Source organism: Eleginops maclovinus, chromosome 2 (genome assembly GCF_036324505.1).
Source record: "Eleginops maclovinus isolate JMC-PN-2008 ecotype Puerto Natales chromosome 2, JC_Emac_rtc_rv5, whole genome shotgun sequence".
Lineage (NCBI taxonomy): Eukaryota > Metazoa > Chordata > Actinopteri > Perciformes > Eleginopidae > Eleginops > Eleginops maclovinus.
Window position 1 is genome coordinate 19,305,682 of NC_086350.1, and position 16,134 is coordinate 19,321,815.

A 16,134-nucleotide genomic window follows, 5' to 3' on the forward strand; every position below is an offset into this window, starting at 1 on the left:
ACTTGCACTGTATGCTGTTTTCAGCTTCTCATGTGTGTCATAATTCATGAAGCAAAAGCAACAACTCATCAAGTCTGAAGCCCGGCTCATTCAAAGGGTGAGTGATGGGGTGGGAGACTTAATTCCCCTGTAGAAGCACCACCTACGTACTGCACACCTCAATTCTCATGCTCTATTACCCCAACCCCTTAGAGTGAAGCACAGCAGCTCCCTATCCCAGTTGATCTGCAACATGAGCTAATGAGCTCGGCGGCGGCACACAACACGGCTGGGAAATCGAATGAGCCGGAGAAACGTGTAAATTAGAATCATCTCCCCAGACGAACCATCGGACAAAAGCAAACATATGGGGGTATTTACCAAGCAGGTCAGCCCATCTAAATCAAGGCTCAGTTGTCTTTTGGTGATGCTAATTACAAGATTTTATAAGATTGCGTATATAATAATGTTCTTAATGTAAATGTTGCAGAAAGATGAGAACAGTCACTGTCAGGCTAGATTGTGGCAACTGTACAGCATAGCTAAAGAAATGTGAGCATATTGTATAGAATACAGGTTTGATATGGATCATTCTAAGCCTGAGGATGTCTGTGTGTGCTTCTAGTGATTATTGATCAAATCCGCCGACAGCCTATTCTTGTATAATTGAAGGTGTACAATTTTGGTGGACAGACTTGCTGAGGTTTTTGCTTCATTCTGCCAGTTCAAACTCAATGTCATTTGAAAAGCTTGCTTTCACGGCAGATTGATGGAATTAAATGCAGTTGACAGCACAGCGTATGCGGCTTGTTTCATCATTTCGCCGAGCGTACTCAATCCTCATCTATTTTCCTGGGGCCCAATCCTTGTTTCACCTGGCAGTGACTGATGGAGTTCAGCTGTGCCTCTTGTAAAAAAAAAAAGTAGACAAAAGAAAAAAAAAGTTTTAACAATACGCACTCTCTTCTCTCTCGAGCCATAAAAGATGACTGAACCTTTTATGCACCGGTATTGAAAATTAAAAACAGGCAAATTGCTTCAGCACCTCGGATCTAAAATCCCAGGGGGACAGAGACAGCTTGTGTGAAACGCTTTTAGGAATTGCACTCAAACTCCAGACACATACCCACACATACACTTCTTACAGGCCACCTTTAGCTCGTCGATAGCTCCACTCTTTGTAGCATCAGAGTGCGGGTACATTTGAAACATTAAACGTCAAATACAGTGATTAAATCGATACGGAAACTAATCTTCTGTTGCCTCGCACCAAATGGTTTATAAATCCCCGCAGCAATCCCCTCAAGTTAGCACAGAAACTCATGAATGCTAAAACCCAGTTGGTGTACTCTGCTCTAACAAAGGAGCAGCTTTGATACTACCACTCCTCATCTACTTGTAGGACAAGACTGCTGAGCAGACACTTTTCTTTTAAATATGAATATCAAATGAGGCCTTTGATATGGCATCATAATGGCAATGCTGGGCCAATTGAGGTCCTCTAACTTAAAAAGGAAACGAGGGTTGTGGGTTGTTGCTTTTAGTGATTGGCAGAATAATTTCTTCTGTAGTGTCATTTTTATCTTTTTTACTTTTCAAAAGGTGTTCAGTATGACTGGAAGATAAATAAGTGCAGCAGTGGACAGTAAATTGAATGTTGAATGGAAGAGATTACAGAGGAGGCTGCGGGCACAGAGAACATACTGCAGAGTAAGAGGCTGAACAATCCTTGCTCCAAGCATAACACCAACACTAATATGCTCACAAGGTTGACACCAATAGGACTTAACATCAATCCCTCTTCCCCGCTGGTTAAACAGTCATTGCATGTGTGTGAGAGTACAACAATTCACCCCCCCCCTCCTCCATTAGCCTCCTGACTAAACAACACATTGTCACACAGCACAAATGACATTTGCTTTGATGATTGTTGGCTTTAGCGTAGAGCCGTCCTAAGGAGACGTGCTCTCAATCCTAACAGCACCACCAAATACTGCTCTAATCTGCCCGAAACTCCCCCTACATCTCAGACCCTCCTAATCCCTCATAAGAAAGAGTAGCCAGATGGTCACGAACAACTGCTGGGGGGCTTCAGTATGAGCGCATGTATGGAGATGCCTGGAGTGCCTGCCGCTGTTTACCTTGTGCTTCGAGTTACCAATGTAAGCTCCATGGAGCGGGTGGTGAGAAATACTATCAAGAATGCATGTGTATGTACAGTGTGTGCGCTCGTGCATGTGCGCACAGTCAGAAAGCAGGAGACCCCTGCTGTACCTGTATGTCTGGTTACCGCAGAGCGTCATTCCCCGCTTCAGTCCTGAGATGAGGTGTCAGAGCTTCAGAGGCAAACCTCCCCACCAGCTGCAGTAACCTTGTGATTCCTGGAGTGTCAGAGGTAGAGCAGCGCAGTCCCAGGGGTGTCAAGATACAGCATGCCTCTCACCCTCCCTCCCTCGTATCCCATGGTGCTCAAGCACCCCGTACCGACCCCACAGTGGCGAGCATGACCCTTCATTCCCAGGTCTGCTAACCTTAAAGTACACCTCCTGCTGCACCCAGAATCCACCAGCCGCCAATGAGCCTCATGCTATCACATTTTGATGGATAGACCACATGCTGCCTCTTTAACCCCTTCATGACCCCACTATCTTCCCCTGAGACACTGATTAAACTGTCATTAAAATGATCTACTGGTGGGGGCGAAAGAAATAGTATCAATCCGTGAGAATAGAAGGATATATGCATGGTGGGCGCTCATTAAGTCAACATTACCAGAGTAAGAAATTCAATTATTTCACAGCATGGGATGCGCTGTGCTGAGGAGAGTCCATAGCCACTTAAGGTCCCTTTGCCAACATAAGCCCACGCAACATGATTACAGAGAGAGTCTTCAAACGTCACACTAAAGAGAAGAGCTTTAGCACACTCTCAGGACGGATTTCTATGGAGGCCAACAAGCTAGGCTCCAAATGAATTGGAGGCCACCAGCCTTGAAATCCAAAGCCTCTTTTCCACCTCCCTATTAGTGGTGTGCAGCAGCCGCTTATTAGTGGCGGGTTTTGACACTGAAAAGGGTTAGCCACAAAATGAGCCTGGAAGGAACCTAGGAAGTAAAAGCCCTCTGAAAAATCCCCTGTGACTGACCCTCAAGGAGGATAATAATGACCTTATGACCTCTGAGAAAGGTTGACCTATAACTATGCATTGATGTCACTTCTGGGCTATTAAACACGCCAGAACTGACATGCACATTACTGATGGTATCCCCTGCTAATGTAGAGTCTAAAAGGGTCTTGATGTATCATATTTCAGACGTAGCTCAAAGAAAGAATAATTATAAGCAGTGGTTATTCCTCAATGGGTGTTAAAATCACCCTTCAGAATTTGATGGCTCAAGAGCGTATAAATGTACGTATTGAAGCTGAAGGGACATCTATTGTACAAAACAGGAAGTAGGGTTAGGAATGTGCAGGTGTGTTTCGACAGTGGGCTTGAGCAACCGTGATAAGAACATGTGACTCCACAGCACATGTGGTATACTATTTGACAGAAAGGATTGGAAGATGTGTTGCTTACACTGATGGAGTGTTGGATCTGACTTCCCTGAAATACTAGCAAGCACATTTCCCGCTACAGCTCATCGTCAAGGTGTCCCATTTTAGGAATTTGTCTGGTTTTAGTCCTTTTACTGAAAACAAAAAATGGCTTTAGGTGTAGTGTGTGTTTAGACATATTTAATCTGTATCCTCCTGGACAAATTATGTTTTATCATTTGAATTGTGTTGTAGTTTAAAAGGAGCTGATGCAGGAATTAATATGGCATCATTTATTTTATCTTATTAAGTAATGCTTTTAAGAGTTTACTCATGCTTATAACCTTATGATTCAGATATGTTATTAACTGCTTTAAAGTAAATTTGTTCAAATAAAGCTTCTAGTGAGAGAAAACACGCACTTTGCAACAATTATTAACCGTCAATCCATTTATGGTGCAATCAATTTAGGAAATTACTTAAAGTGTCCTTAAAAACATAAGCAATATCAAGTCAAGGCCTGAGCAATATAGTCCCACTTAATGAGTTCAAAGAGGGTGCTTACATCAAGGTATGTCAATGTCTGCATTAATGAATGCTACATCAGCTAATCTTCTCTGACCCTTTCATTCACTTAAACAAACATTACATCAAGGCGAGGCTAGCTGAAGAGCCCCTGAGCTATTTGTAAGTCTTTGCCAATTGCTCTCGCTCTTACCTCTATGGCCTGGGTAATGATAGCAGAATGATATGGAGATGCTGCCCTGAAGCAGTAGAGGCGTCCACAGCTTCAGGGCAACAGAGCCTGGCCACGAGCAATGCTCATATATGGAGCCACCGTTGGGATGGATCTGGGTTTGTATGTTTCCAATGCAGGCCTGATCACAGCTGGGTTCAGGCTAATGCCCGCTCTTGATGCCATCTAACATGCCCCAGTTAGCAGGGCTCACAACCCACTGACATGGTGGGCCGGGTTGGTAGAGTCCCCAGTGTTGGGGTGTTTTTACGCTTCACTGCATCCACACAAAAGACTTGGCCCCATAACCTATAAGCTCTTTAATCCATTCTGTAAACATTCAAGGGATGCCCACTTATACAACAAATGCCCATGCATGGGTACACAGCAGAGCCTGCCACACACTGGCCACGCTCCTCTGGGTGAAATGTATTTGTGAGTAAATTTGGCACACAGGGCACTATCACATTATGACTCTTTGTTTTTCGTATTATTACTGGGTTTTACTACAAATCATAATTAAGACAATATTACATGACACAGATTAAACCAAATACGCAGATGCAGCTTTTCTGTCGGGCTGTCCTGCCTGAATAGAAAATTAACAATAAGTTACAATAGATTTTTATGGGTTAATCTATTAGCTGATTTAATCCACGGGTATATTAGGAATCCCAGCAAGGAGTCAGGCAAAACCATAAAATCACATGTTTGGAAATTAGTCAGTGAACATGAAACAATCATCAAATCAACTAGTCCACTAATGAAATCTAGTAGACTGTGACCACAACCACCAATTAGTTGATTTATAGACTAATAAAGGGCAACCCTAAAATGTTGTATCTATAATTATTTATCACAGTTTTACAATAGAGCAGAACAATCTAATATAGTAAGAGATCATCTTCTCCAAAATCAACCCAAACTATTGCCGACACGCTCAACTTTGCCTCGGTGCATGTTGCGTTACTTGTCAATGTGACTGTGGAAGCATATACTCTTTCACTTGCATGCCTAAAGCAGCATCTCAACCCCCATGTTCAGTGCAAATCATAAATCCATCTCAACGAGTGACCCTGATGAACCCACCACAATTCAAAAACTGCAACCTACATACAAAAGAAGACCTGGTGCATTGCCACTGAAGATGTCATATCCAGGAATAGAAACATTCACACGCAGGAACAGGCACAAACAGCCTGATGTAATAATTAGAAATGCATCATTGCACCGACAACCATCAAATTGCCATAATGTTTTCTGATTAACATTAATAACAAAGTTATCACAGAGCCCTCACATTTGCTGGAGCAGATATGGAGAATGATTAAGTTACAGCCAGATCGGCTCTGTCAGCATCATTATATAAGCCATATCTGCAACTTATTATCATTAACATCAACTAGATCAATATGAACAAGTGTTATGACAAAAAGCATCAAGAAAATGATGAGCCACTTACCCAGAAGATGAGGTTGAAGATGAACATCATATACTTCAAGCAGCAGAGGCAGCCTCTTGCCATGTTGCACTTCTTGAATTCTAAAAGGAACACAAAGGATAGATCCAGGTAAAACACCACGTATTTGCTGCCTTTGGGCGAGGTGTACTTGTTGTTGGTCTTGTCTCCTGCGCTGTTGTCAGCTGCCGCTCCAGCCTGTGCCTGCTGTGCGTCTTTGCGCGGCCCCGTGGAGCCGTAGAATGCGCCGGCAGTGAAGCCGCGGCCGCCAAAGGGGCGGCCAGACGTGGAGGCTTGAGCAAAATCAGAGTCACGGCTATCTACGGAGGGGCTACGGTGAATGGCTGACTCCTCACTGCTGGACTTCTCCATGCTCTAGGGCTGCAGCTGCTGATGAAGAGCTCCCTGACGCACAGTCTACCATAGTCTCAGGGATAACAGGACAGAACACCTCCAAGTCTCACACTCTGATGCAAAAAAATGATGAAAACACTGAGAAGGCACAACTACATCCACCTCAAGTCACACAGTTGGGTAAGAAAGTCTTCAGTGAAGAAGTGAGTGGAACTGCACATATCCAGCACCTTTGCCAGGCTTAAGTGCTTCCTGCTGCTGTCTTGGTGTGATAGTAGCTGTGCAGAAGAGTCCTGTAATGAGCATAACCCTCGCCTAATCACAGGTCTGTCTTTCCGTGAAGAAGTTTCAATACTCCCCCAATCCCCTCTAGTAATATCACTCCCCTCCTGAGAAAGAGACACCTCGGTGAGTCTCAGCTGCTCCACTTCAATGTTCTCTTGCTGAATCTGGCAACTTTCTTCCTATCCTCTCTCCAATGCTCTTCTCCTCCTCTGTCCTCCTCTTCTCTGATGCGCTCTGCTCTTCCTGCTCTTCCTTTATGCTGTCTCTCTGTGTCTGAGTGTGCCTGTCTTCTCTAGTGTGCAATTCTGTGCTCAGCGGCTCAGTCCTCTGCACTGCCTGCGCTCTGCTCTCCCAATAGCAGCACTCCAGCTGATGTGCTATTATCGGCAGACGCAACCAACGGGCATTCCCTATCCCCACGACAAGAGTACTGCCCTCCTTCCCCATCTCTCTCTCTCCCTCTCTCTCCCCTCCCCACTGCTGAGCGGACAGCCAATGCAGCAGCTGCAACCAGACCTGAGCTCCTCCCCCCGCAACCCCCCCCCCCTGTCTTTAATAAGCCCATCACTGTATATGCTTTGACTATACATGTTCAGCAATTTCATCTTTGCTGTCTGGGGAATTAAGAGGTTGGATGTGTATATAATATCAAACAAACAAGCAAAAAAAGTGTCAAGGTAATTGTAAATGAGTATGGATTGTGTGTGAAGTAGCAGGGTTGGAATTGTGTGTGTGTGTGTGTGTGTGTGTGTGTGTGTGTGTGTGTGTGTGTGTGTGTGTGTGTGTGTGTGTGTGTGTGTGTGTGTGTGTGTGTGTGTGTGTGTGTGTGTGTGAAATGGAAATTTCTGGCAGGCACGTTTGCATGCAGAGTTCTCACTGTGAGTCCACTGATAAAACTGGCAATTTGCGATTTGACACATACTAGAACAGCTTCTCACACTGTTTTAATTGTATTATTCGTAATTTCATTTATTACTATTGTTAGAAATAAGCCAAAGCGAAATCTGACAGCAGGTGATATATCAGAGATTTCTGAAAACCAGCATTAAAACTTCAGGCGACTGTCACTGGTGTGATTACTGCATGTGATGTGGGTGGTGGCGACAGCACTGAGCTGCAGTTTGGTCACGCTGTTGCTCTGTGTTATTCATCACTGCACTGCCCACATCCATGTAAGGGAGACCAATTTAACTGGCAGTGTCCAGGCATTGGAATTATGGCACCATCTGAGGCACGGAAAGGGGATAGTGGTTTTAAGATGCTGAACACTCTCTGAGGCAAAGCCAGGGTCAAACACTGAGCACCCCTGCTGATTCACACGCCAAGCTGAGTAGATAACAGAGATATATTGCTTCAGATTTACCTAGCTCTCCAAATATCTAACTGTCAATATCATCAGAGAACAAAGGCTAACTGGTGAAGGATCTTTGGGATACCTGTCGAATAAAATAGAAAAAAGGATAATTATAGTTTGTTGTGTATGTGTGAGCCCACAAGAGCTTAATTGCAACCTCAGGTGAAAGAAACAATTGGAATAACAATTTAAATGCCCCTATTGACTGCCTGTATCTACTTTTTTTTCCTTCAGTGACTGTCAAGCTAAATCAGGTCTACCTCTAGAATGCACATTGTTCGGCTTTGGTAATGGTCTTCTGTCAGCTGAATGCCGGTGAAGGCTCAGCTGCCAGACAGATGGAGAGAGAGTTTCAACTGAATGGTCTTAAAGGTAAATCCAGTAATACCCAATCGACATAGACAAGCTAATCCATCATGTTTCACCATCGCAGAGTAATAAACAGCCTTGAGGAAGTGCATGAAAGGTGCTTTCAATTCACATAAATGATGTAGAATCAGATTTATGCTATTTGTTTGTGTCATCATTTAACAGCTATTTTCAAATTATGATAATTTATGAAATCACAAAATATCAAAATATGTTAATTAAATAACATTTAGAGCTCGGTCCTGAAGAATCAATTTAAAGCAAGAGTTGATAGCTTTCTCAAGTCTTAACGCTTAGTATAAGATTATAACCAGTAGTGGGTTAGCTTAGTTTAGCAGCAAGACTAGAAGAAGCAGAAAACAGCAAGCTTGGATCTGCTTCTTGGTAGAAAAAATTAATAAATATTAAGCTACCTACCTAAACTGCAATATCCAGTCCAACCCGAGATACTCCATCAGTTAACTCCCGCAAATTGACTACTTTTTTGTTTCTTTTTGATTTTGGTAGGGATTTGCTAGCTAGGTCCCCATACTTCCAGTCTTAATGCTAAACTAAGCTAACCATCTGCTGCCAAAGTCTTTACTGTACACACATGTAAATGCTTTACATGTCATCATACTCTCCTCATGTTATATTGCTTTGTAGTGTACCATCCTTGTTGAATAGAAACATCACTTGTCCAAATCGTTTCACATTGTTGTTAAGAAGTGTTTCGAACCGCCATATTTTGGTCTTCAAAAATAAATGCAAATAGTTTAATACAAAACTCTCAAGGACTCTCACAGTTATTCAATATTAGCGGCTGTCAGGAGAAAGTCACATACTTCCACATTTTCAGAAACTAACACAGGTGGTACGTCATTTTTTTCTGATTTCTATGAAGCTTTAAAATAAGAAGCTTTTTTTTGTTAAGATTACAGAATGGTTACATAGATGCTGGGAGACTTTAATCAGACACCGGCATTTTAACAGATCATTTTCTTTAGCCTCCACATGGACTTTCATAAACGGCATGTTTGCAGTTCCAGAGACAGATCTTTTATCTGTAAGACGTAGCATCTCGAAATCATCAAGGCAAATCAGTTATAACGCTGCCAAAGGTTGACGTCCCATGATGAAAATAGCTGTTCACAAGCTACGAGCGACAAGGTTTCCCATCAGCCCTTTTGAACAAATGTGAAAAGCTGGAAGGACTGTCAGAATCCAGGCACTTTCCATCTAGTGATTTTCGGGCCCTTAACTCCAAATTCAATACAATTTACGTCAGTGCGGCTCCCTCTGAGAGTTCCACACATTTACCAAAGCTCAGAGGGCTCATAGTGTGCATGTTACTGATTCCGCAAGAAGCTAGAAAGACACACCAGAGTCGGTTTCCTGCATACACAGATCAACTCCGAGCAACGGGACAATTCTGCATTTGGTTGTGGGGTTACAGCAAGACAGAAAGACTTGAGGGAACAGGGACACAAAGAGAGGCTTGGAGGGAAGATGAAGAACATGCAGACATAGCAGAGAAGACCAGTGCAGGGATTCCGGGCTAGGAGCGATGGTGTCAGTGGGACATAAGATTGTTTTCAAATGTTCTCTATGATGCCGGTTAAATCTGGCAGATCCTTTGAAAGATGCATGGTGGAAAGACAGACAGGGTTAAAAAGATTAAAGCTCACAGAGAACCAACAGGGACTTTCTCAGAGCTCTTCAGACACAGCTTTTACAACACTTGATAGTCCCAGTGCCACTACGAACAATAGTGACACAACAGTGGTGTCATTTAGTCTTTGAGGAGGAGTTTAAGATAAGTTATATAATAAAATATAAGTAGAACAAATACAGTTCACGGATTTGATTCTTTATCTCTGTTTTGTGGGTAGAATTATGCAAAAACAGCATAGTATGTGGTCTAGTTTACAAAAATGTCCAGCCTACAAACGGGGGGGTAAAGTGATATTTACTGAAAGTTTGTTGCTGTCTTATTAAATTATAAAGTGCAATAACATTCTTCATTAGGGACATAAACTGAAGTGAATCACTCAGATATCTTCTTAAACAGAAGGTAAAAGTATCTTATGCATCTTTAGATGATCTCCATATAGACAAACTTAGTCCATTTTAATTTGCCAAAGCATCTTTAATTCATCAGGATTAAATGGAATATACAGTTTTACCCACCATCAGTGTTTCAGCTATTTGCAACATACACAAGGAAAAAAAAGAAGAGGTTTTAAAAAAAGGTTTTACTGTTTTGCATTTTCAGTTTTTGACAAGCATTATGGTGGAAAATGTGAAAAACAAATTGAGTGAAATAAATAAAACATTTGTTTTCTCACGCAGAGCACTGCGTTACGATCATTACACTTTCGAGCTGTCTTAAAGCATCCCTATACTTTAGAAAGCATCTGGCTGGGCTTACTGACTGGGTTTAGAGTCATTTTATGTTTATTATTCATTCCTTTAAATAAGTAACTAACTTAACTTTTCCTCGTATTCTTAACTCAAGTCTTTATCCAATATATGTTTATGTCTCTATCTTCACAAATCATGCAGTTCTCCCCATAAAAAAAGAAGAGATGTTTTCAACACATGGCTGTTACTGGTGGCTACAATTCACAAAGTTTGGTACTTGCAGTACAAAGATTAAAAACTAGAATTCCCGCATCAGTTTTTTTTTTATTGCTCAGTCAACCAGACATGTTGCAGTTACCATCCATTACGTTCCATTATGTTGTCAACTCATATTTCCTCTCATTAAACATTTGGATGCAATTCTCTCAATTAGCATATGATTTATTCAGTTATGGCCATAATCTTGTTTTGTAAGGTCACAGTGAACTTTGATCTTTGACCACCAAAATCAAATCCCAAGTTGGCATTGTTGCATAAATTGGAAGAAGTGTCCTCAAGGCGTTCCTGAGATATTGTTTGATGACAATGGGATGGAAAAACATGGATATAACAAACAACCGGAAAGCACTATGCCTCAGGCCAGAGCTGCTGCTGTCGGCAAGGAGGCAAATAATACAATGGAATGTAAATGAATAAAGAAGCATCAAAGGTCAATATTTTTAATGTCTAATAAATAGAGAAAAACTATAGCAGTCCAGAGTGCCCTGTCTGATTCATCAGGTGCCGGTGGTGAATAGGGAAAATTCCATTCTGTACGATGACACCCGCCCTCTCCTTTAGAAGTTGAAATTCCTGCCCGATAGCACCCATAGAAAACAATACCAACAATCATTCATCTCTATAGCCATTACCCCGCCAAATAAAGGTAAAGGAGAATTCCACATGTATTGATGTTGATTACAATGCTCGTCATATTTTTATAGGTGGATGACAAGAAATTCATCAGGTATTGTTGTTATTGTTTGTTCCGATCATCATGCTTGTTCACCGATGCAGTGCTGCTGAGTCTTTGTTACTCTTAGTGTTATTACCACCAAGGAAGTTATGTCTTTTGCTTGGTTTGACTGTCAGCATGATTACTGACCTACAGGCTCAATTTCCATAAAACTCGACCGAAGGGTATAGCAAGAGCCAAGGAACCTATTACAGCTTAGAGCGGAATATAAGGCCTGATACGAAACTGATTTTACACTTAGGTGACATATACCATATAACATGCCCGATCTGGGTCACGATTCACTGCACACAGCTTTCACCTCTGTTGACAATAGCAAACATGGAAGTGGCTGAGCCGAATCAATGCTAATGGTGCTAAGACCGATTACTGTGCTTACCTGAGGGACTGGAGAGTTGGCGATGTTCCCATTTATGCTGCCAAAATAAACATTCTTTGTGTAATCTGTCCCAGTAGGGGAATAAAGTTGAATACTAGGTGAAGCTCCAAAAACACTAGGTCATACATTTCCCACAATGCAACTCAATTGCAGGCTTTCATTAGACCCTTACTGACCAGTAAACAACCACATTATTCAAACTCCACACCTTTACAGAGTAATGCTGAGACATAAGGCTTATTTTCCTTCTGAAAAGTCATTGTACAACTATCATGAGAGTGGCCCTTGAATGAAAACCTATATCAGAAACACACTCAGCATCCATTACGTCGGCAGAGCCTGGAATCAACAGGACATTTAGTTAGAGCTTGTTCCCTGTGGGATTTTATTGGCCAATTATACGAGTAACCACTGTCAAACCAGAGGCCACAGCTGGAGTTCTTCATCACCATCCGCTGAAGTTTGACACCCAGTATGTTAACCAAAACCATTTTCATTTTGGTAAATCTCAAAATCCAAGCACATTCTGCACACCATCAGTTACAGCCAGAGAGGAAGCTTCAGTTTCTATAAACAACAGAAGAAAATAAATAGACAATATACTTCTTGTATTAAGAACATAAATCTGCTTTTGATAAAGTGCGTTTTCCGTGCTATTTATCTGTGATGACTGAAGAAAAAAAAATGGCAGAGCAGTTTGTTTGTGTGAAGGCTGAGTTTGCTTGAGAGTAAGTATTTTGATATTCCCAAAATTATGTATGAGAGTGTCTGTTGAGACTGCAAGTGTGTCTGTGTGTATTACTCATGTTGGTGTTTCTGAAGGCTTTTGGTTCTTACTTCAAAGGCTAGTTGTATCAGATATCATTCCTTTAGTGATGATTCCTTTTCTAAGATTTTATGATAAGATTGATTTTTGTTTTGCGCTTGCAACAACCCAATGGTAATCTGTAATTATGTCTTGTCATTATTTTTGACATTTAATTGACTGCATGACTAATTCAACTATTACTCAAGGATTAATTGATGGATTTATCTATTTTAAAATCATTAAATGCTGCCCAACTCCTCTGTGAAACTCATTTCCCCACACATTTCACTGGATGAAAGGTCATGCATGCCCTCAACATAGCTGAGATAAATACCCATATAAGACGAGGGCGTCCTCTACTCATGGGAAAAAGTCAAGCTTAAAGGATGGGTTGATCTTAAGTAAATTACACTTTTTCATGTTGGTTAATATGATAAAATAGTCTTAATATTTACCTCCATCTTGATTAAATCTGTCTCAAAACCTTTGGTGTCTTTTGCAAAAGAAACATTCAAGCAATTTGTGATAGTAAATTCTTTCATTTGATCCACTTCCAAAAAGCCTAGGAATTATAAAACAATTTAGACCACTATTTTTGGACAGATTAATGAACATAATTGTGTCTTTCATGGGGGAAATGTCAGCCTTTCTTTTGATGTCTTTCATATCCTGCCAATGAATGTCACTGATTAACTGACTGCAATTCAATCATGACAATCACAGTCACAAGGTCAACTAACACATGACAGTCCATTAAAAAAACAAACTGAAAAAAAAACACAGGCTCTATTTAAAGGCAATCGAATAATTATATTTGGCAGTATGAGGGTGTAACTATGGAGGGTTGCAACTGAGGCGATCTGCGGTAACAAAATATCAGTATTCAAAACGGCGCACTGCTGCCTTTTCATAATTCAGGAAAACAAAATGGCTTGTAGATAATTACTAGCTTTGCTCATATTACAGAAGGAATTAGTGCTGCATAGCTTCGACCACTCATTCTGAAACCATATCAGACGCACGGACAGTATATGACACGCAACAGCATATGATCCTGGTGTGAATGCGTGATCAAGGCCCCGGCATAAGGAGAGGATTATAACTACAAAGGCTATCCTCCCACACACAATATGTCAATGCCACTGCCTCTTAGATCCTCTAACGTTTGGCCATGTCTGTTGCTGTGGATGCAAACAGACAGTTCTGACTACACAACATCAGGGATAGTTTAGGTTCCTCTAAGAATGTATTCCCATTGTATTTTTAATTACCTGTTAAAAAATATATACAGTACTTAATCCCAGTATTACACTGCAAGTAGCAAAAATAATTTCTTTAAATACGTTTGGACCACCAAATATGCAAATAAAGATGTGAAAATGCATATAAATATACTATTAGAATATACATTATATATATCATTTTAATTATTTATTGCACGGCATGGTGTTTGCCCCCGGATAGTACCTGTGAGTGAGTGAGATAAACAGTAGAGGTTGGTGAAGAAGAACTCTTATTCTTCTATCATTGGAAACATAACACATGTACTACACACTTTAGAGGTAGAATAAACTGTATGTTGGGTTGTTTTATTTAGCTGGAACAAGTTGTCTCAGGCTGCAAATTGTTCCAGTTAAACATGAGCGTTTAGGGTTTGGGAGATTTATAGGAAGTGATTTTAGAACAATGGAAGCATTGGCCACAGCTAGTTTATCCATCATCCATTTCTTTTAATGGGGCCCTATTATGCTTTTTCGAGTTGTCTCTTCCCTGTCGTGTTTTATATACCTTTTGGGCCTGTCTGCAAAGGCTAATATCCAAAAGTTCGCATCAGAGGGAGTTGCCTGGAACATCGCCATTGGACACCTTCGTTTACTACTGCAATATAGTGACATCACTTTATAACACTTACGCTTCTGAAGGCCAGTCCTCCAACACATTCAACGAGACAGATGTGGGGCAGGACATCTCTAAGCGTTTGACCAATCACAACAAAGCCAGCCAGCTAACCAATCAGAACAGACTGGGCTCTGGTTTCAGACAGAGGGTGAAAAGAGTTGTTGCAGCACACGCAGTAAGAGATTAGTAAAGAGCTTTTAGAACATTGAAGTATGTAAACAAGTGAAAATGAGCTTTAGAGGGCCCCTTTAATTAAGCTTTAAAGTGGTGTTGTGAAAAATAGTTTGTCAATTTATGGACTTCTCAAGACTGTTAAGATCCTGGAAGGTTATGAAGTCTTGCTTGGCCTTGAAGAATGTAGCCCCAAACCCACAATTGTAGATAACATGTTATGGTGTAGTCAAGGTAACGTGATATTTTGTCACAAAGTTCCCATTTTTTTCCTCCCCATACCTGCAAGACATTTCCTATGTGAACGATATACTACAATAAACTGAAAATAACAAAATAACCAAAAGAAGAGAGGCCATATTTACTGACTTGTGGTCAATATATATGTGCAGCGCAGCAGAGATATGCTAACAAGCTTTCATTATGACGGCTGCCTCATCTCACAAATCAAATTAAAATCAGTTGTCAGTCTCCCGTGATATTAATGATTCATTCTTGCCCTTTTATGATGCTCTGCATATTGCCCTCTGAGATGAAACTGGCCAGACAGTGCCGTCTTTCTTCAGTCATTCTTTGGTGATTTAGAACCAAAAAGTCAATAAAGGTGTCTGGAAAGACTGTTAATTAGGAATTTACGATATCACGCTCCCCTGAAGATCCAATTGTGATAGGACTCTGGATAATGGCACTAAAGCTGGAGAGGATCAAGCTCTGTTTCTTAAAGTGAAACGCTCAAAAGACTGACCACATGTGGGAGTATCAAATCGGTGTTGACTGGCCATTTACAAAGCTTGAAACTGTTCCATCAGACACATTTCACACTCTTACGTAAACAGCTTCGTGTTTGTTTATCCTGCTTCTCGTGTGGGAAAAACCCCTGACGGTCACATTGTGAAAGGTGAACCGACAGCTGAGAATCAGAGACACGTGTTTGTGTCAGGATTTGAGCAAAAAAGCAGCGGTTATGACATATCCATAAACCTAATACAGACAGACACAGGTGCACACACGCATATAAAATTAAATACACGTGAAGCCCAAAAGCCCTGAGCAGCCAGTCCTGCAGCCAAGCCCCAATCTACACCTAATGCCTGCAGACACGTCCATCAGAGCTGTGGAAGATAAGGATGGGCACGAGAGACAGGCAGGGGTTTACAAGTTAAGTAAGTATACTCTGACTACAGGTTACTACATTAGCATTTAGATCAGAAAGCGTCTCGCCATTGAAATGCATCATGGTATCACAGTGCAGTAAAGTCCAGTTCAATAAGGGCCGTTGCAGTGAGGTCAAATGCCTGTGATGTCTAAAGCACTACGATACATGAATCCCAGAATAGCCCTGCAGATAAATGTGGAGTGACACTGTGTTCTGATAATGTTGATCAAAGGAGTGCAGTAGTTCAGCCCATCAGTGTTCTGAGCTTTATTTAATATTTAACTGTGTGATGAA

The 16,134-nt window shown here is 41.3% G+C and overlaps 1 protein-coding gene across 4 annotated transcripts in view; it reads right to left on the reverse strand.

The window, feature by feature from the left end:
* The window catches only part of tspan9a (tetraspanin 9a), a 189,167-nt gene that overhangs the window by 65,079 nt on the left and 107,954 nt on the right, over window positions 1–16,134 (reverse strand). For 3 of the 4 annotated variants that reach the window (XM_063912443.1, XM_063912437.1, XM_063912453.1), the window contains one exon: window positions 5,711–5,790. In XM_063912443.1, coding sequence (XP_063768513.1) covers window positions 5,711–5,773 — 63 coding nt within the window. In that variant the 5' untranslated portion in view covers window positions 5,774–5,790. Of the gene's footprint in view, window positions 1–5,710; window positions 6,730–16,134 lie in introns of those variants that run through there. The other variant, XM_063912428.1, reaches the window with a different exon arrangement.